The 22,072-nt window shown below is 40.6% G+C and overlaps 1 protein-coding gene across 1 annotated transcript in view; it reads left to right on the top strand.

Moving 5' to 3' along the window:
- Window positions 1–10,451, top strand: part of cachd1 (cache domain containing 1) — a 117,539-nt gene extending 107,088 nt beyond the window's left edge. The window contains exon 27 of the mRNA XM_033621949.2: window positions 6,791–10,451. Within this exon, the coding sequence (XP_033477840.1) occupies window positions 6,791–7,041 (251 nt within the window). The 3' untranslated portion in view covers window positions 7,042–10,451. The remainder of the gene's footprint in view (window positions 1–6,790) is intronic.
- The last annotated feature ends 11,621 nt before the right edge of the window (window positions 10,452–22,072 follow it).

The raw sequence follows: 22,072 nt of genomic DNA, 5'->3' as shown, positions 1-22,072 counted from the left end.
AAGGTGAACGGATGGATTCCACATGCCTGGTTCCCACTGTGAAGCATGGAGGAGGAGGTGTGATGGTGTGGGGGTGTTTTGCTGGTGACACTGTTGGGGATTTATTCAAAATTGAAGGCACACTGAACCAGCATGGCTACCACAGCATCCTGCAGCGACATGCCATCCCATCTGGTTTGCGTTTAGTTGGACGATCATTTATTTTTCAACAGGACAATGACCCCAAACACACCTCCAGGCTGTGTAAGGGCTATTTGACCAAGAAGGAGAGTGATGGAGTGCTGCGGCAGATGACCTGGCCTCCACAGTCACCGGACCTGAACCCAATCGAGATGGTTTGGGGTGAGCTGGACCGCAGAGTGAAGGCAAAGGGGCCAACAAGTGCTAAACACCTCTGGGAACTCCTTCAAGACTGTTGGAAAACCATTTCAGGTGACTACCTCTTGAAGCTCATGGAGAGAATGCCAAGAGTGTGCAAAGCAGTAATCAGAGCAAAGGGTGGCTATTTTGAAGAAACTAGAATATAAAACATGTTTTCAGTTATTTCACCTTTTTTTGTTAAGTACATAACTCCACATGTGTTCATTCATAGTTTTGATGCCTTCAGTGAGAATCTACAATGTAAATAGTCATGAAAATAAAGAAAACGCATTGAATGAGAAGGTGTGTACTGTACACTCTTTCCCATTGTCAATTTTGACCATGCTGAGTAAAGTCATGCCGCGCAGATTTGCATTTATATTGCCAGTTTAGATGCGCTGTGCCACGCCAAGCTGCGCCGGAGATGGACCTTCTCAGGAGTAGGTCCAAAACCAAACCACCCACCCTCAAGCTGGTAGCAGTGACATCTTGTCGACCGCAGCCAACCCTGACGACCCCTGTTCTCCCCCAAAACAAGCAGTGTGTTGCAAGATTCTACTTACTTCTGTCTAAAGGGAAACCAGAGAGAAGGACCTTTTTAGAAGTACTTTTGTGGCTTCTAACTGAATCTCTGTGGTTTGGATTTTAGTTCTGTTTTTACTTCAGATATCTGCTTTATTTTACTGTTTCATGTTCGCTATCCGCCGTATTAGAAGTTGTGTGAAGTTGCTGCTCGAAAACTCAACATTTCCTTATTTTGCTGCTTCACAATAAAAGTTTTTACCTAACAAAATAACGGGGGACTTTTATTGTGAAAAATCTATAGGAAATTAAATGTGTTATAACTGAATTAGCGGAACTATGTTAGCAGCTTCTCTTCAATACAGGCAGGTCTAATAATACGGCAGGGAGGAAGAGTAAAAGCAGAAACAGCCACAGTGAGATGTTGATGAAGAGCTGCAGACAAAGGCTCTTAGTGCACCTCTGCAAACAGCTCACCTCCAACAGGTGAATTTCTCTTACCTGCCGTGCTATGGAAAAACACATGCAGAAAAAAATAACAGGGGACTTTAGCTGTGGACCAGCCCACTGCTTTTAAATGTAGTAACTCAAGACCAGCCGTCATCAGTTAAAGACACACCTTTTGTAGCCCTGTTGTAAGGAAATGCAAACCCCTGCTTTGCTGGGCTGACGGCCCAAGCCAAGCCAAGCCAAGCCAAGCCAGCCCACGACTGTCGAAAAGGGGTATATTATAGATCCTTAAAACAAATTGACATTATATTGACAAGTTAAAGCACTAATATGACATTTTGATACATGTATCTTGATGAGAGTCAGATGTGAAGACTGATGGGTACTGATCTTTAACTCGAAGTCTTGCTGAGAAGGCGAATAAGTGTAAAGGAAAATCCAGGTGTATTAGTCAACATGTCATCCACTTTGTTGCAGACTTAATTGTTGTCTTTTAACTTGTCAGGAAAGAAAGACTTGTCTCGTCTAAAATGACATGGTAGTTTACCCCGTCTCTCCACATCTGTTGACATTAGGAGGGATTTGCTTTCCTCACCTGGTGCAGCTTAAAATTGTCTGCAGCACACAGTTAGCTGTAGGCCTGCCTGAAACTCTGGCTCTTGCTTTGGGGAAAAGAGGGATAAAGTGAGCTGAAGTTGGCATCTTCTGTGTCTGGAACTTCTTTGAAGTCTCCATCCCTCCCTTTCCTTTAATCCCTCCCTTCCTCTCTCCTCCTCTCTGCTCCCGTCCTCGTCGCTCCCTCTGCTCATTCTTCTGTCTCTCCTCTTCTTTGTCAGCTTTCTTTCGTTTGGTATCAAAGCCCAGCTAATCTTCTCAGAATCAGGGAGGAAGATTTCTGAGCAAACTTCTCGTTTTGACTCCAGTGCAGGATTTTAGGAGTCATCATCGAGGCAGGACAGGACATTTACTTTGTTAACATCAGGCCTCATTGTGGGACATACATTACCCTCTGGTATATTACACTATATCACCTGACACTGACCGCTTAACATGACAGGGACAAAATGAGGAAAGCAAATCATAGTGGCATGACTCAAAAAGGGATGGCAGTGTCAGTCGGTCCAGCACTTTGGTACAGACATTAAAAATCTCAACAGCTGTTGAGTGGATTGCCATGATATTTTGTACAGACATTTATGTCCCCATTGGGATTAATATATTGACTTTGATGATGTCTTGATTTTTCCGCTAGCACCATCATCAGGTCCAAATTTTAATCCATTGCTTTGGTTCATGACCAAATACCTGAAAAACTAATGACATCCCAAAAAGCTTAGTGCTAATTAGCAAATGTTAGCATACTAACATACTTAATTAGATGGTAAACCAGTCATACCTGCTTAAAAATAGCATGCTAGCATTGTCATTGTGAATTAGCATGCTGACATTTACATCAAAGAACCACTGTGCATTACAGCTTTGATTCTCTTTACACACTCAATGGGCCCGATCCAACCCGCTGGATTCGGAACCGTTTGTAATTTCTCATACTTACCCCGGGCTTGAATCAGGTCGGGTTCGCTCCAAAACCCTCTTTTTCTTTTAAATGCAGACCTTATAGTGTGCGTAATGTCATGAATAATGTTTGGGCTGTATTGCCACCAACATGTCCTAACTCAGCCTCTCATTAATGAAGAGGAATGTTATGTAGTCTCTATCTAATATACTGTATATGGCAAAGGCCCAACATACAGTAACAAGGGTACATGTTGGGTCACAGATGTCTGTTACACTAAACAACTTGAGTTGACTTAAGCTTGTGATGAATGTTTCAATGTTTAAGTTGTTTTTTACAGTGGAAATTCTGTTTTTAATCTAGTTTGCTGCCATGTTTTAGACTGTAGTCGAGCTTTGACAGAAACTATGCAGGTTCACGTAGGGTCGGGCCTGATATTTGGGCTTGATCAGCTCGACTGAGCATAACAACAGCCACATCAAGCTGCTAGCATGGCTGCAGACAGACTTGTTTATGAATAGTTTGGCTTTGTTCTGCTTGGGGTTAGGAAATACAACACAGGGTTTCTGCTTTATAGTATGATCGTCCAAAGCCCAGAGAAGAATGCTGAGGGATCAGACATGTTTACTTGATGGTTTTGTTGTTTAACTGTTAGATGTTTGGGGGATAGAGAAGGTTGTCGGGAGATATAATTGGCCACGAGGCCACACAAACATAGATGCATACTTCAACCCACCGCCTTCTGCCTACATGCCAAAGACACATGAACCCCCCACTGACACACACACACAAACCCACACATCACTTGGTTCGGTATCTCTGGAGGTTTAATGTTTCATCATCTGAAATGGCAGTGATTTTTCTATAATTGTCGAGGCACGCAGGCTTACAGCGTTTTTTTTGCTCGACTGCAAGAACAGATTGATGTTCCCATCGTGCAGCATGTTGCTGGTGTCACTTCAGGATCGGAAAAAGACGGCACTAAAGGAATTAAGGAAAATGGATTTGTTTCCAGATCACCTCCCAAATATTTTTTTATAGTCAGACCATGTGTTTCAGATGGATTTCATGGTCCTGAAAGCGATGAAACCCACTCAGCAGATGGAGGGTTATGACGAATTTGAGTTCAAGTAAAGAGAATAAACCCAGAGTCTGTGAGGTTTTTAGGAAAATACTGCTGGAAGAGCGCGCATTTAGTCATTTTGCTCGTCACAAACTTGGATTGCGACAACTGAAATTGTCTTTCATCAGTGAAATGTACCATAATAAAATATTTCTCTCTTTATGTTCAATCTGTTTACTTAGTCTCTGACCCAGTAATCCCTTTTTTTCATATGACAGCAGTACCGCCCTCCCACTGCTCCACTTACCAATGTATCCTAACTGCCATGTTGGCTTATGTTCCTATCTCCTTGGGTTACACGTATGTGCAATATGTGTAGGAAAGCGGTCATAAATATGTATGCTTTTTTTTTTTTTTTTTTTCATATTGTATGAGAAAGCTGAACACAAGAAGCAAAAATGCCCGGTGGGGATATTTAGTTTTCAGTGTGCCATCAAAGAGCTTGTACTGCTTTCAGAAACATTGTGTGTTAACGTGTATTCATATGAATGTTTCTGTGTTGAAGGTCTATGACTGGAGGGCATCATTTGCTGAGTAGTTTCTGTTATGGTGTCTTCCCATTTCCTTGCAATGATCAGCAGCTTTTCTCAACCTTTGCTTAAACCCCTCACCCTGTGCCCACAATGCAAATACATATCTTAATATCAATATGTTTTATTTGTATTATGTAGAACTTGTGTGGGTTTTGTGGTAAAATTGTCATATCAAGGATGATTTATTTGTTTCCAGCCAGTCACCAAACATGTTATCGCAATGTTACTATACATGTGCTTTACATGGAACAATCATTTTGATTGTGCAGAGCAAATAGTCAAAAAAAATCACCGGTCCCAGGAGTTGACAGCAAATGTGGCATGTGGATTTTCTCTTCTAATAAAAGTACTGCAGATAAAACAAGAAGGGTATAAATCTAAAAAAAAAATGGTTGTAGGGTGTTGCATTTAATTTAAAAGTTTGACTTACAATCAAAATATTTTCATAATTCACTTTACTTTGAAAGGGTTTTGAGTGAGTACTTAGTGCATTCAGGTAAAATGGGACAAAAAAATAAACTAAAATTGGGACAGCCAACAATCATTTTGATTGTAGTAGTGTTCAGACTACTAGGTGCCATAACATCATGAGTTATGCCATTGTGTGCCACTTTGTCATAGTAGTCGTAGTTCAGAATTAGCCATCATAGTTACACATGCATGTCCACTGTAAACAACGGGAACTGCCCATTGGTCCGACATCCCATTGTTCCGACCATATTAAACCCATTGTTGCGAAGTCCGTTCCGAAATCATCATGATGCCTTGTGGTTAAGGTCTGGTTAGGTTTAGGCACAAAAACCACTTGGTTAGGGCCAAGAAAAGATCATGGTGTGGGTTAAAATGAAAAAGAAAGTGATAAACACATAAGCCGTGAGCCTGCTTCACCTCAAGCCTTTCCCAGCTGACCCAGAGCCGGTCGCAGTGTACCATCAAGGTAGAAATACGCCCGCCGAGAGCTGTTCAGCACCGTGGACCGTTGGACTAATGGGATGTCGGACCAATGACATGGACCCGTAAACAACATGGCACCAAGGAAATGGGTGGCAGTAGACCAGGGAAAAGTTGAAAGATCTTTTTTTAGATGAATAGTTAGGTTGCATTTATGAATCAGTGACTGAACCATTAAATTGATTTTTTACAGCTTTGAAAAACAAACAAACATGATTCTTTATGTGTTTGAAGGTCCAAAGCTTCGAAAGTATTTTACTCTGCAACATATTGTCTTTATAGAAACATAGCAGAGATACACAACAAATTTGAAAAGTTAGGTTAGGTAAGGTAAGGTTAGAGTTGTATTTGGTGGTTTTCTTAGTGATCTACAGTGTCCCAAAACACCTGACTTCACCCTAAGTGTAAGAACTTTCTCTGAGGGTTCAAGGCATAGTCTATTAGCCATTTTTGGCTCATGACCCAACTTTCATGCTTTGAAGTTCTTGTGACCCCAGTTGTTCAGTTGATTGGCCGAATAACTTCTTGATAACAACTTTGAGCATTGAGGGAATTGATCAAGTCACCCAAAAGCAAAAATGCAAAACATTTGCTGGTTCCAGCCTCTTAAATGTGAGGACAGGGAGTTCCTCTGTGTATTTTTGTCACTGTGATGTATATCTTTTACTCTTTTTTGACATTTGATAGACTAAAATGTTTGAACGATTAATTGGGCTATCAAAAGATTAAAGACATTTAATATTTTCAGTCAATTAGTGTGTGTGTTTGATTGCTTATGCACCGAAGTGGAGCAGCACTCCTATTGTCATTGTAAGCAGTACAGTGACAATGAAGGCTTTCTCTTCTAGATAATTGAAACAGTCATTGTTTCCAGCTCCTTTAGGAAGTAGGGCAAAGTGCAGAAACTGAGTTTAACATTCAGATCAAGGGGTTATGGCAAAGTTTCCCAACCAATTATGGCTCATGACCCAACTTTAAGACTTCAAAACTGACTCACCAATGACATAGTTTCAAGCTTTGAAGTCAAGTGTGGCATACCTTTGTATTTGGGTGTCAGTGGCATGAAGGGAGCTTCAAATGGATTGCATATAAGAGATGATACAAACTTTTTAAATCTATATAAAGGTGTCTGACTAATATTAGATTTACAGATTCCAGTTTTAAGTGAAGCTCCCATGCTTTACCTAGCTTACCAGATGTGACCCAACGTTTGAAACTCTGGAGCTGTGCAACCTGGAAATATATTGTCCCTTAAAGGTTTTATTTTGAGCAAAGAGGTGCGAGAGTGATAATGTGTCCAGTAATACCAATATTTGCATGTTTTTTTGTCTCCAGGCTACAGCACCATGAGTCCGCAGGAGGACAGCGAGAACCCACCCGGGAACAACGACCCACTCTCAGCCGGTGTCGACGTCGGTAACCACGACGACGACCTCGACTTGGATACGCCTCCTCAGACGGCAGCGCTGCTCAGCCACAAGTTTCACCCCTACCGGCACACGCATACACACCACCACCCACTGCACACGCATACGCACCACCTGCAGGCGGCGGTCACCGTGCACAGTGTGGACGCAGAGTGCTGATCTTCAGTGTGGCATCTACCCTCTTTTTTTATTTTTAATTAAGACTGTTTTAAAAACATTTGTGCTCGATTAGACAGCACACAGTAGGTACTGTCTGGATGGACTGATGGAGAGAGAAGCTGGACTCACAGTGTCACTGGGCCGCTGGGATCTCTGCCATGAGTGGATGTTTAGCTTAATATGGGTATTAGCCTCATTGTGCCAACATCTCCATCTCAACCCTTTTTTTCCAGCCCAGTTCAAAATCTGGCAAGCGTTCACAGTTTCACACACACTGAAAGTGATCAGACCTGGGCCAGTTAAAATAACCAAATGGGATTTTTTTTTTGTTTGTTTTCTGAAGGAATTTGGCATTCAGGACTCTTGAAGAGCACAAAGATGCTGTTTGAGCCCAGTCATTGAGGAGAGGACACAACTGGAACCTTGAGGGAGGACAGAGGTCTTCATTTCCATGTGGAGCGCCAGAACAAACACTTTATAGGACCAGAGGATAATCAAATTAACATAGAAATCTAGATGCTGATTGGACCTCTTTTGCCCCAGGGCTCCACCCGAGCCTCCCCATGAAGCCCGCTTGTGGTGAGGGGCAGGAAGAGGAACAGGGAAGTCCGTGCATTTGTGAGAATGATTAAAAAAAATACTGTATTTTCACACAGACTGGGATCTAATGTGGGATTCTTTCATGGATTCTATTGCAGCTTTACTCCCCTTATGTCCGCACATAGACACTCCACAGTTTGTTTTCTTTCAAAGTGGCTTGGGATGATATTTGGACATTTTTCATGAGTGTCTGTGAACTTCAAAGTGTGGGGGAAGAAAACTTCAACGATTCACATAAATACAGGAAGAAACACTTTAAAGAGGAAAATATTATTTTTCTACTATTTATTAAAGAGGTAGATTTTCAGGACACATGAGTGAGCAGCCGCCGCTAACACAAAAGAGACGGTAGTCACGATCAGTGATTCGTACCGACCCACTTCCTGTAACAAAGCATCACATCTAGGACTCATTATTTTCAGTTTTTGTTTCTCGAAAAAATCTGTGACTGATTATGTTTATTTTGCATTTTAAGAATATCAGTAATACGACCGACCGTGTGATTTGTTTTTTTTTATCATACTGAGGATCTCTGGTGCATAATCAGCAGCTCATTTGGATTTTATTTCCATTTTTCTCTTCAGTTTCTTTTACAACAAGTATATCGTGAGCTATCCTCTCCACCAGAGGATCCTATTTACTATATAGTATGGTGAACAGTGTCTTCTTCAAGCAGGAAACCTTTCTGAATGAGCAGGGACATAAAAAAAGAGCCTTAAATCATATCCTGTCTCAGAGTATTTAGGAGGAAATGATCTTCGCACATTTTTCTCTCTTTATTCGCAGTTCTGAATCACCGAGGTCTTTGCCTTATTGTAAGGTAAGACATTCTGGACATGTCCTCTGTGTCAGGAAGCAGAAAGTCTATGCTCGCCGGCCTTTGTAGCCTCCTGGCGATGGAGGAGGGAAGACAGAAACTAACACCAGCTCCAACATTCCTGGCTTTAGTCACTGTTGGAGATTTGGTGTGTCAAGATATTTGGGGATCGGGAGACGGAGTGCAGTCCCCTCTATCTGCCTGAGTAGGATAACCAGTACAGAAAGCTGCCCCCCCCTCCCACCCTCCCATTTTACCACAACTTTTTGCCTCCGAGGCCAAGCTGATACTGTATGTATGTGAAGGTTGTGTGCTGGATTTAGTGCAAAGCGAGTTGAATTTCCAGTGATGCCCAAGATGGAGTCTCCTTCTCATCAAAGAGAGCGAAAGAGGGAGAGATGCTGCTGTTGTTGTACAGAGGTTACACCCATCTGTCGGCTCCTCTGTGGTTAACCACTCAAAATGTATTATCTACACGTCTCTGGTTTAACTGTTGTGTGTGTGTGTGTGTGTGTGTGTGTGTGTGTGTGTGTGTGTGTGTTTGAGAGAGAGTGTGAGTGTGTGTGTGAGTGTGAAGGAAGAATGATTATCCACCTGGAACATTTTCATTCAATGCATTATTGTATTTTTTTCAAGATAGTATTAGAAAATTATAGGTGAAATTATTATGATTGAGAAATCCACTTATTTTTATTCTGATGAAGAGTCACTCGACCCAACCTGTGCTTTTGTGGGTTTGATTGTTCAACTGGTCGAAAAAAAAAGTGTGGCATCCGTTTATTTCTGGGTGCAAAAAAAATGTCTATTGTTTTTCAGAGATTCATTATGAAGTGTAAATACAGAATCACAAATAGCTATTAATGTCCTGTACACTCCATTTTTATTTTTATGTCGGTAAACATGATTTATGCTTCGAATGACGCTCAGATATTCGAGTTGGATATTTTCAGTTGTCTGTTCATGGTGTCTCACTATACTTTTGATGCCTTGGATGTTTTTTTTATTTTAGATTTATTTTTCTTTAGGTCCATATTGGATGGAAGTCAGTACTTGGAAAAAATTAATACACATACTTTTTACATTTGAGAGACTTGTAGTTTTTAAAGTTTTTATCACGTGTCTTCAAAAATGTTAAAGAAAGCTTATCTTCCATGAACTAATTTAGATTTGCAAAAAAAAGGAAACCAACAACGACGGTACATCTTTTCACTGAGTCACGACCAAAACAACACACTTGGTTCTGTTGCTACTAAAGACTGTCAGCCATGTTCATCTACAGTTATTTTGATGTGTCACTTTAGTAGGATATTTACATTTGAGCATTTACAGCTTTAAGCTGCAAACGTGCTACATAAGTTGACACCTGGTAGAGCAGAGAGATTGAAACAAAGTAGTATTATTATTGAACTCATTAGATGTGTAGTGGGATAAATATTCCACTCAAGATTTGTATCACAGAAAGATTAATCATCACCGTTACACCAGCAGACCATTTACTGTTGGAACCATATAATCGAATGTCTTCAACCTGCAATCATTTGTAACAAAAACAAAAATTGTCCTGTTTGGTCCACTTTCACATTGTACATAATTTCGGTTGAGTTCAACATCAGATCAGTCTTCAAGGCAATCTTCAGATCAAATGCAGTTTTGCAGGTATATTTCAATGTGTTTGTTGGGGCAAATTCCTTTTTTCCAAATTGTTTGTTGTTAAAAGCGTTTCTTTTCTGGAGAACTTTAAACAGTATTTACCAGCTGTTGTAAACAAATATATGTGTGTGTGTGTGTGTGTGTGTGTGTGTGCTTGTGCGAGTGATTGTGTGTGTGAGTGAGTGAGTGTGTGTGTCTGTGCGTGTATACAGAACACTCTGAATCGCATTGATTAATGTATTGAAGGAACATGTGTACATCACTTCCCCTCATGTATCATATAAAGTTATCAAATTGAGATTTATTGCAATGTGAATGTGATAAAGTCCATTTTACACTTAAATCATCTGTCTTTCTTGTTTTTCCCCTTGTATTTCTGATCAGTTTTTAAAGGTCCAGTGTAAGTGTTTTCTTTAGTGTATAATCACCTGAAAATAAGACTCATGGTGGTTTTGTTACCTTAGAATGAGCTGTTTATATCTACATAGGTATATGGTCCTCGTCTACCATGTTTCAAACAGACAAACCAAACACTGGCACTAGATAGGGCCATTCACATTTTCACGTTTTCACACCAAACACCATAGTTAGAAGCACATCCGTGACGAGCATCAGAAAAACACTTATTTTTACGTAAAACTAATTTATTTAGTGTGTTTACTGGTTTAAATCACTGGGTCCATTTGTTTTGGAGAGGAAGAGACCTCTGCGGATATTTGGCTCCCTTGTATAAACCTCTAACACTTGGATCTTACGTTCAGAGAAAAAAGGTGAGCACACATTAGCAGGTGCTAGGCTAGTGGCCTGTCTCTGACAAGCCAAACAGCATAGGAGAAACATTTATTTTAACCGGAACCTGCTTTATTCAGTGTTTTTACTGTTTATCACCTGGTCAGTTTGTTTTGGAGAGGAGGAGGAGACCTCTGTAGATAATTCGGCTCCCAGTAAAAACCATCTGCACAATGAACACTGAAGAAATTCTAACGAGGAGAAGTTTCAGCTGGTTCAGTCTCTACCACTAGATGCCACCAAATCCCCCTAAATCTTACACACTGTCCCTTTAAAGGGTAAATCTGCAGTAAGGTAGGTCATCTTCACCAAAAGTGGATTAATTCAGTAGGCTAACATGCTCTTATCAGGCTAAAATAATCCTGGTTATTCTCATCCAGCTATTATGGTTCTTTGAAAGCAGTTTGAGTATTGAATTCTTAATCCTGGATTGAGTTATCTAAAATAACAGTGCCCTCTCAGTGTTGAGAATGTTGAACTACATTGTGCTCCATGATGTTTCCAGAGTGTCATCAATGTTATACTATTAGATATCATCAAAGAATGTGGACAGATCTCAAGCGATGTTGGGTGCATTACTGCATTGCATTGCTTTTAAAATGAAACCTTTCGGAAATCCCCTTAGAAGCTTCAATTGCATGAACAGTTTTGAGCAAAGATCTACAGTTAATAATTTAAAAGGTTTCGGGGCTCAAATGAGAAATTCTCATTTTTATGGAAAATTAGACGCCATGTTCTGGCTCTACTGGACTTCTAACAGTCTATTAGTTAAGTTTATTTCAAACAGAAGTAACTATATTTTAGTGTAGTGATTCCCAGCTGGTCCAGCCACCGGTCCAGATTGCTTCTTAGTCATTTGTTCAAGGTCCCTTAGTTTAATACATTCAGCGTTATACCTGTGTTTGGCCTGCAATAGACGGCACTTCAAAATAAAAGCTCTGTGCTGGAAATTTACTGTACTTAAAAATAAAGTGTGTGATTTTTTTTTTTTTTTTTTACCATCTTGACACGTTTGCGAGTCACTTGTGGTCCATTCAGAATGGGCCCATGACCCACTTTTGGACCATGACCCACCAGTTGGGAACCACTGATTTAGTGTATATTTGTAGGCCTACACATATATTGGCTATATGTAGCCTGTAGCCAGCCGTCAATAAGCCTACACCAGTGCGTGTCTGAGTTGAGGGACTTGTTGCTCTGACAACAGGTACAGATTCATTTTAAACCAGTAGGTGGCGGTATGCACCTGTAAAGTTGCTTTGCGCTCTGCCAATAAACACACAGAAGAAGAAGAAGTTACACCTGTGCCTTTCCTACGACGGAAAGCCGAAACAAAGTGCCACGAAAAATATGTGCCTAGTGTTGACTCAAAATTATTTATGTTTAGTTCCTTTTTAAAACTTGTGAACTCAACAATATCCTGGAAAATGTGCTAACTTTTAACACACAACATTAGCTAATCCCTCATGAAGTGGATATGGCTAGCAAACATGTTAGCTAACATTGCCTATTTGCACATCCAGGAGAGAGACAAGACTAAACCACTGAAGTCGTGTTTCTGGTCACTTCATGCATGTAAGTTCAATATTAACTTTCATTTTAACTTTTGGTTCATTTATTTACTTCTCACCTTCATTTCTTCAACAAGGTTTCCGCCTCAGAATCACAATGTTTTTTGTAGTGTCAAATGGAGTTTTGCTGCTTAAATGTAATAATATTTGCAGTGGTAGCATCACAATAAGAAGAATTTATTTTATCATTTACTGTAGCTAAGTATATGAAAATAATTTACCAGATAGCCTAATAGGCCTAAATATAAAAACTATATTTGTTGTACTTGCTGTAGAATCCTCAGTCCAAAGATATGGAAAGAGATTTTACTAGTTTTGTAAACCATAAATGAATTGCTATCAGACATTGTCTGCCTCTGGCAGTGTATGTGTAGGCCTTTATATTTAGGGTACTGTATTATTGCCCTTAAGGACCTACAGTGCTGCTGATCAACCCCCAACTTCTAAATTCATTGACAGGGTGATGTCAACCAAGCTATTCATAATGAACTAAGTAGGTAAATAGAAAAATAAAATGTGTTATCTGGCCAGTAGATTCCATTAAAGATATCATCTCTGAAATTTCAACAACACAGTGGAGGTAAATGGAATTTATTTTGTGGTGACATCTGTTTCCAGACAGTGCCATGGTAACTCTGGACAATTGATATCCACAGAACAAACTGTCTGCAGGTTTTGTTTGGACTACTATCTACTAAAGACATAGTCCCTATGAAAACTAATGACCATGTGGTCTGTGTAAAGCACCCCCTCTTCACAAATCCCATGTGGTCACAGCATGTGATACACGTGGTTATTAGAATTAAAGGGATAGTTTGAATCTTTTGAACCAGGATTGTATTAAGTACTTATCCAAAGTCAGTGTGTTGACCTTTTCCACGACAGACATTTTGGCATGTCATAGTAAGAGAAGCACAGGTGTATTCAATAACATTAATGATAGCTGGGTTCCACTAAGGGGAGGTCCTGGTATTGTGCATGCTGGCTCACTGGAATAACTTATTTGGACATTCAATGGAAATGAGCAGTTGTTAATGTGATCACTTTCACCTGTGCTTTTCGTACTATGACAAGTCAAAATGTCTGCTGTGAAAAAGGTCCATTACTTACTGTAGGTGGTGTTTGGTGCACCAGCAGTTTGGAGAAGCAGACAGAAGTACTGACACAGAAGCTGAGCAAAGTCCACCTAAAATGGCCTAACTAAAAACAATAACATTTTAAAGTGTACGGTATATTGAGAGTATGTTTACTGTAGTGTTGTCACGATACCAAAATCTTTGTTTCAATACCAATATGAATTTCGATACTTTTCGATACTCTTCGGTACTTTTCCTAAGGAAAAGTCCTTTTGGATACAAACCTTTAGAACAATAAATAGTAGGGGTGTAACGGTAACAAAAAAATCATGGTTCGGTCAGTACCTCGGTACGGATGTCACGGTTTGGTAACTCAAATGTCCCACCAAGTTTGTGTTGTCTCGTGTTGTCTCCCTTTGCGAGGCAGACTTTCTCTTGTCTTTTTTCACATGCACCAGCTGCGAATGTTGATACGTGATACGTTGATAGGTGTTGTCATACACGCCACTTGTGCAATCTGTGCTCCAATAGGAACAAGAAAGGCGTTTGTGTGCATAATTGAGTAAAATAAATTAACTAAATTAATGAATTGAATCAATTTCAAAGTACCGGTATTTTCCAAACGCAGTATAGTACCTTTTGGAATACTCTAGTACCGCGGTACTATTTTAGTACCGGTATACCGTGCAACACTAGTTTACTGCTTTAATTTGCCCCAGACAGCCCTTTCCAACACGGAAGCCATTAACGGTTTCAGTTCTCCATCTATGCGCTGGTCACAGCCACCAGACTCCATTGAGAAAAACAGCAATTTAAGCTTGCTCAACACAAGATCTGTTGGTCTACTGCAACCTCAATCATTTAGTTAGTAAAGCTTATTGTGTGACTTTGGTGAATCTGAGCTAACTCTTTTAAATGCCAAAGTTACACAATAACACAAACAAACTAACTGGCAGCAGTAGACCAGCAACTACTGTGTTCAGTGATGTTAAATTACTGTTTTTTTTTTTCAACAGAATCTGGCTCAAAGAGAGCCATATAACAGCTTCAGTTCTGCGTCTGTCTGACAGCAAGGTAAAGCAGTGACAATATTCTATATGTAGTGTACACTTAAACAGATTTTACTAAACTTTTTTAGGTGGCTAAAATACATTTTGTTGCGGACCCAGTCCACAGCAGTGCATTGCTTAGTTTCTGTGTTGGTACACCAGCCTGCTTCTCCAAACTGAGCACGCTGACTGACATCTACTGTGTTTAATACACTGACTATGGTTAAGTACCCCATATAACCCCACTAAAAATAATCTGGACTATCCCTTTAAGTCAGTGGACAACCTAAAATAGAATTGAACTTCAAAGCAACAACATACAGTAGGGGTCACTATTTACATTGTATTTGACCTGCAGGGGAAAGTATTGGAAACATTTTTTTTTTTTTTTATCAAGCACAAAGTATTGAATTATGCTGACCTATAAACAACATGAAGTGAGCTGACAGAGTCTTCTCAGAAGCTGTTGCTGTGATTTAGCAACTTATCTCACTTCACACGAGCATTAAGATCAAAACAAACATTGTTATTCTAGATATAAAGGGCTCAAATGTTGCTAATTGTGTTTTTCATTTGTCAGTAGGGCTATTTTGTTCTTACTGTAGGAGGTCATGGAACAGGTCATCCACGAAACGCACACAGTAAGTCAGGGGGATTATCTGCAGGGGATTTTGTGTGTGTTCTTTCAATACCTGTCCCAGTATTCACACTCACTGACAGCAGAGCTATGTTGTCGACTGCCCCTCCAGCCTGTACTCTCTCTCTGGTTCACGCAGGGACATTCAGGACACCTACACTTGAAAACCGCTGCTCTTCAGAGGCTTTTTGGCCTTGTTTGGAAGGGTGTATTTTTAATGACGTAAAACTGGGATATTTGTCTGACCCAGTAGTCGGAGAGACAATGTTTCAACGTCCAGATCTGTTGGATGTGTACTTGATAAGTAAAAATATATGAATGTGTTCTTCAAGTAACTTATTATTTTGTAATTTGTCACTCAAAGTTTTTAGTACTGGGTCCAGAAAAGGTATTTGTTTGTATGTGAGAACAACAAATAATTTATCATGGATTATGTTCAAAGGACTAGAGCTTTATAGCTTTTGCAGTCAGGAAAAATGCATGCTTTTTTCCCATGAGTCTTGGACCACAAATACCTACCAGTTCGCTTTATTTCTTGACCCCTACTTCAAAAAATGGGGCATTTCAGTGTAAGATGGTCTTTCATCCTCAATCTGCTCCTAGCTCCACAAGAGGAGTGTGTTTTCCAATGTGTTTCAAGCTGTTGGCCGTAGGTCATGCCATTTGTGGGTGAATGGTGGTACATACTGCCTGGAAGATCCTATCAGTTATTCATGAGACCTCTCCCTGTACATACGGTGTTTCCTGCCAGGGGACCCGGGAAACAACCACAGATGGAGAGACTACATGGTCACAGTAATATAATAGTGAGGGCAGAAGAAATCTGCTTTAAAAATGACGGTTTATATTTGTGATCCAGTTTAAAAGATTTATGTCTTCAGTAGGAATAAATAAGCTTGGGTTTAAGTGTCACAAGCAGGCTCTGAAAGTATGGGGACTAATACATTGTTGGTTTGTCTTTTCAAGGGATTTATCAGTACAACAGAGAAAGGAAATCAGAGAATAACACTAGCGTCATCATTTTAAAAATCATCAGCTTTTTTGTCACATTCCCAACCGTAATTGGTGTACATTTAATTTGACTGTCTAATTCAGCACTGAGAAACAGACCTAATTGTGCTCCAGGTTTGTTCACAAAGCTCTGATATAGGTTGACTCTACTTTAAGGCATAGTTTGGATCTTGTAAAGTGGTACTAGCTGAATTTTCATTTTTGGGTGCACTATCCCTTTAAGTACCCCATACAACCCAATTAAAAAAAAATCAAGCTATCCCTTTAACAAAAGGCACCCCAGATTGACTAATATGGAACAAATTAGTTGATTGTGGTTTTGTTTAATAATCATCATTTTACACAAAATGGGTGAAAGCTGTTTTTCAGACCAGAGTGGATGTCCTGGTTTCTCTGGTACAGTGTATTATAGCTATCAGTGCGTCAGTGTGTAATTCTAATATTGAATGAGACACCTAGTTTGTATATGGAAAAAGATTGAATTGGAAAATATTTTCAAACAGAGCAGCTGTGAATTTGCAAGGTCACTCTTTGATACTTTAATCTGATCTCATCTTTTGAGATATCACATTTTATTTTAACAAACTATAGGTAAGCATAGCTATCTCTGTTTCAAGAGCAGGTCAGAGAGTGCAGCAAAGTCAATTGTTTCTCCTTGAGATGGGAAGTGAAAATAGAGGGGCGCGCTGGGCTCTCACTTTACTGAGCCTCAGCAGGGAAGTAGTTCAGCAACTGTTGAGAGCTGAAGGAGGGTAGGAGCTCTCTCCCCAATGTCTCTGTCAGTCCGCCTGTCGCCATGTCCCATAAACCTTATCAGTTTGTTGGCATTCATTCATACCTCCCCGACATGGCCCTGTCTTTGTCTCTTTTTCGCTGTCACTCTATCTCCTCTACTCTCACTCTTTCTCCCGAGCTGTCTGCTGCTCCCTGCCAGGGAAACGCTGTGAATTAGAGCACCGAGCTCGGTGTCCAAGCACCCTCGGGTCATTTCAGTCAGTCTTCGCTCTGCCAACTAGTACAGCAGACATGCACTAGCAGCATATTTTGTGCAGTCCAGAGTCCCAGTTTCCCAAATACATCTTAGCAGTATGATCATCTCAAGTCTTGCATGTAAGCAATTTAAAGCACTTTGAAATCTCTTCGATGGACCGTACTTACTAATGTATCATGTAGGGTTTCCGAAAAATATGTGCAAATCATGTGCAAAGCCAACACGACTTAAAACTTACAGCAAAATCCGCCAAGGAAGGATTTCAGCACTATGTTCTGTACTTTCTAGCGTTAATACCTTGCTAACAAAATTAATCTTAAGAAGGAATAAACCATCAAAGGAACGTACACAGTTGAGTTATGCTTGGGCTGAAAAAAGGGAGTATTCATGTTGAAAAGCAACTTTCTCATTACACTGGGTGGAAACATAAGAACAGCCTCCCTGACACACTGGTGAGGAGGTATGCTTATGACCACTGTAATTAGGACATGAATTGGGCAGGGATTTCTCATGCATATTGTCCCCGTGGGTTCAGGTCAGCTGTTTTTAGTAGGTCACATGTCCTTTAATCTCTTCTATGCTATAAGAGGAAGGTAGCTATGTTATCAGACTGCATCTGTGATTGTTTATGAGAGCATAGCACCAGCTCAGGAAGGTAGGGAGAGCCTACAGTCCATTTTTACATCTCCAGACAGGATTGCAGAGTGAGATGTCCATAATCACACTGCTGTGCAATCATACAGGACGTCCACACACACGTGTATGTGCTCACCGTCAACTCCCACGTGCAATGAACCACTTTGCCATTTAGGGTTCAGCCCCCCCCCCCCCCCCCCACCATCCTCACGCCTACTGAGCTCATCCCAGGTGCCTGCTTTGCCCGTTCAGCCACTCTGCCCACCCACGCCCTCACACTCTCAGTCCCAGCGAGCAGCGGCGAACATTTTCCCCGCTTTCTTCTTCTCCTCTCTACTCCCACCCACTCCAAAAGGCTGTGAATCACTGGCTGACACGCTGAAGCACCAGCAGGGCTCTTGTGTTTTTAGATGGAGAGGGACTTACATCTCTCTTTCCCTCAGCTTCTGAAGCATAGCACATTATTATGGGGTTTGACTTGCACACAGGTACAACGCTTTGTGACTGTAGGCTGACATGAGTTAATGCATGTGGGTGTGTGTGTGTGTTGAAGAGTGTCTGTGAGTGTAATATGATGCTGGAGTGCATTTGTGCCAGTGGGACTGAGAGAACAAATTAATTGTTCTCTCATGGAAACGTTGTTTAGCACTTAGTGGAGTGATTCATGCGTCTCTAAGATCAGCCTGTGCAAGTGACAGGCAAGTCCTTGCTGTCTTTTCAGAGAACCACTGCTCAATGAGTCATGTCCCCCAATCTGTCAGCAGGCACCGACTATTGTATGAGCTGTGGTTAGATCAAAACCTGACTTCTCCTAAATGCATTTCAAGTTATAAAAATGTCTTTGTGTCAGCTGATTTGGAATTGGACATAAAAGATGTCATGCATGTTGATGAACAGGTTGAGCCCTAATTTTTTGTCTGTGTTTATCAAGTGATAGCTTTTTCTATAACATATATATCAAAGAATGCTGCCCATTTTATATCCCAGACCTGAAGAGGACATCCTGATATTGTTATTTGTTCAACCCATGCCCGGATTGTCAGATAATGGTTCCCTTAGCACAGATATGCAAAGGGCACCACCACCTCTCCTACACAGGAGCAAGACACTCAGACTATGAGGTGGTTTTGTTGTTGTTTTGCATCTCTATGAAGTTGTTATGCATCTTTTTGGGGTTTTGTATCTCTTTGTGGTCATTTTGTGTCTCCTTGTGGTTGTTTTGTGTCTCTTAAGGGTCATTCTAGGTATATTTTGGTTATTATGTGTCTCTCTGTGGTCAGTTTGTGTCTTTTTTGGAAATTTTGAGTCTCTCCCTGGTCAGTATGTGTTAATTTTAGGGACGTTTTGCAGGTAAAGGCCAGAGGGGCCCTGACACTTTGGGCCCCTCTGGCCTGTGCCTGTTCAGTAATCCATGAATAGTTTTACCAATAGCACTAACCCAAAGATATAGTCTTCAGTTTACTATCTGACTCAGTAAAGCTTCGAGTTGTCACCAGAGGATGTTTTGAATATGTTTATGACTGAGATTTTTAGAACATATGATGCTAAGTAGAATCAACTGATACATAAAGGCGCGTTGGGTCTTTTACAGGAAATAAATGCGCTTCTTCCTCTATTCCTTCTGTTTGAGATGACTTAAAATGGTCTTTTCTCTGGTCTCTCCGCTCTGGAGTGGACTTAGCGTAAGCCTGATTGAAGCATTCATACAATTGGTGTGTGTCAGTTACACTGGTTCATCCACTTGGCAATGAGAGATCATTTTCACCCACTGACAACTGTGATTGTCTGGACTCCGATCTGCCAAGAAATGCTTCACACAGATGGCGAGAGAGAGAACATGGAGGTTGGATGATGGAGGTTGATTTCTCCATCTTCTTACAGGCCTCAGAATAATCACACTCTGAATATTTCCTTTTAGTGGGTTGATGTGTGCTTGCTGACATGTTTGTGGGCCCTACATGAGTGTGAATGCATCTCTCGAGTGTGAGTATACAGCGTGTGTGTCTATCAGCGACTCATGCAGCCTGCAGAAGCTACATAGGCATTGTGAGGACTCGGCAGGGAGCTCTGTTCCCTTTGTGTTTGCCAGGAGCAGCTTTCCACCCACGGTGGGCAGGCAGGCAGGAAGGCAGGCAGGCTCGGTTGGCTGCTGGTTTGGCATTCACTGGATGACTTGGGTAGAAAGGAGGGAAGGCACGCAGCCATTCATGGTCATATTATGCACATAGGGAACAGGAAAGCTATGGTGGTTTAGAGATATTCTCCAGTGAATGTGTCTCTCTCTTTCTGTCTTTGACCAAAAAAAAAAAATGTGTTAATTGGGCGACAGAACAAAAATAAGAGCTGAGTTACTCTCGTGCTTAAGCTTGTGCATATTTACCCACTCACTGCTGTCTACAGTGTACTAGTTTACAGGACATAAAGCACTGATCAGACTCAACATGTGGATGGTTATATTTCACTCATTAAAATGAGGAAATTACAGGATTTAAGCAGATAAAAAAACACTGATGCTGTGCCAAAAAAATCAAGCAACCTGCAGTATAGTTGACTAAAAGCTGCCTTCATATGCACTAAATTAGGGGAGTGCAGGGGTAAATTGTAACATGGACTTTTTATGTGGTTACACAGGGTCAATCCTTTCGTGCTTTGGATCAGTTGACCACAATACCACCAAACAGTGACCTGCAAAATTCAACAAAGATTGGATGTGTTTCAGCGGAGTTCAGTGACAAAGTTGCTTAGAACGTAGCGGCATTTTGAACTATGTAACCAACTCCCAGCAAGTGTTAGCTAGGCTTGATAAAATTTCCAGCTGATGGGGTTAGTTGTAACGCGGAGTTACAACTACGCCTCCTATCGTGCATTTTCTCTATTTTTGCACTTCAATCTTTCTTTAAGTTTGAACTAATGTCCTTAAGTAAATAAGATATAGCCTACTTTGTATTTTTATCAGGCATCTTATTAACACAGTTTCACAGTCCTGTCAATATCCTCCTCAGACCCTGCATCCTCGTATGACGACATCCCATTTTTGGTTTCCTGCACCTTACACTTCATTTTGATTAACTTAGACCTGTTGTCCTCGTTTGTGGACACTTTTTTGTCCCATCTAGTGGTAGTAAGAGCAAAATACACTAATCCATGTAAAAAAAAAACAAAACAGCAGCCATCTCTACAAAGTCAGTCTGCAGCCGATCCTGACACAAAAGTGGAGAAAACCTGTTTAGATTTTATGGTTGAAACTTGTTTATTTATGATTAATAATGTTTGTAGTTTGATATGGCAACAAATTTGACCAATTTTAGCAACAGTAACAAGCTAAGACGCTTTTAATTAGGAAATACTCATTTGAGGACATTGGGAATTTATCATCAGCTTGTTGAAGGAAATTGGGACTTCATTATTGCTATCAATTGCTTGATCATTCAAGTTAATAACTTCACCTACTGCACATTTAAAAAGCCCACCGCAAAAAAGGTGTTCTTGGTTTATCATGCGCCTTAGATTGGCTCTTCATAAGCTTCACTTTAATTATGCAGTACTTTCTGTCACTGGGCACAATCCTGGGGAAAAAATTGAAGGCTACAGTTGGCGGGCTAGCGCTATTGTGCAACAGCTAGCCCACTAACTCTGGCAGCCAGAAACAAACATCAGTGACTCACTGTCCCTTTGAGAATCCAAACAAATAGCACAGTTTCTTGTAGTGGCCTTTCTAAAATGAGCAGGAATAAAAGTTAGCGTTACTGTCTTCTGTCATGACTAAGCACGGGGCACCCTAGCTTGCTAACTGTTAGCTCACCTTTGCAAGCTAATGTTAGCTTATTTCCATGGTGGCAAAACATTAGCAAATATTCTAAAAAGCAAATATATGTTAGTGTAAGCTAAAGTAAAACTATCAGGTTGGGTCTCATTTTGTAGTTTGTGCATCTTCTCATGGCCATTTTGTATTTATTTTACAGGGCACTGGCAGCAGGGCTCTCTTTGATAAAATCACAAACGTTGATTGGGTGAGGCAGTTGTTGTCCCAGGGCTGTCATACAATATGTTCTCAGGACAACAACCACTTGGCAAAATCAGGACATGCAACCCCATCCATGGGGTACCTTGTAACATTTCACCTCCACCACTTTTCAACGCAATTGTAGGAGAATGGTAAGCTCTAGAAAAAAATGTTTATTTGTAGATGAGATGAGCATGTTGT

The sequence above is a fragment of the Epinephelus lanceolatus genome, chromosome 6, assembly GCF_041903045.1.
Source record: "Epinephelus lanceolatus isolate andai-2023 chromosome 6, ASM4190304v1, whole genome shotgun sequence".
Lineage (NCBI taxonomy): Eukaryota > Metazoa > Chordata > Actinopteri > Perciformes > Serranidae > Epinephelus > Epinephelus lanceolatus.
The sequence above is the reverse complement of the archived record's forward strand: the minus strand, read 5'-3'. Positions and strand labels throughout refer to the sequence as shown.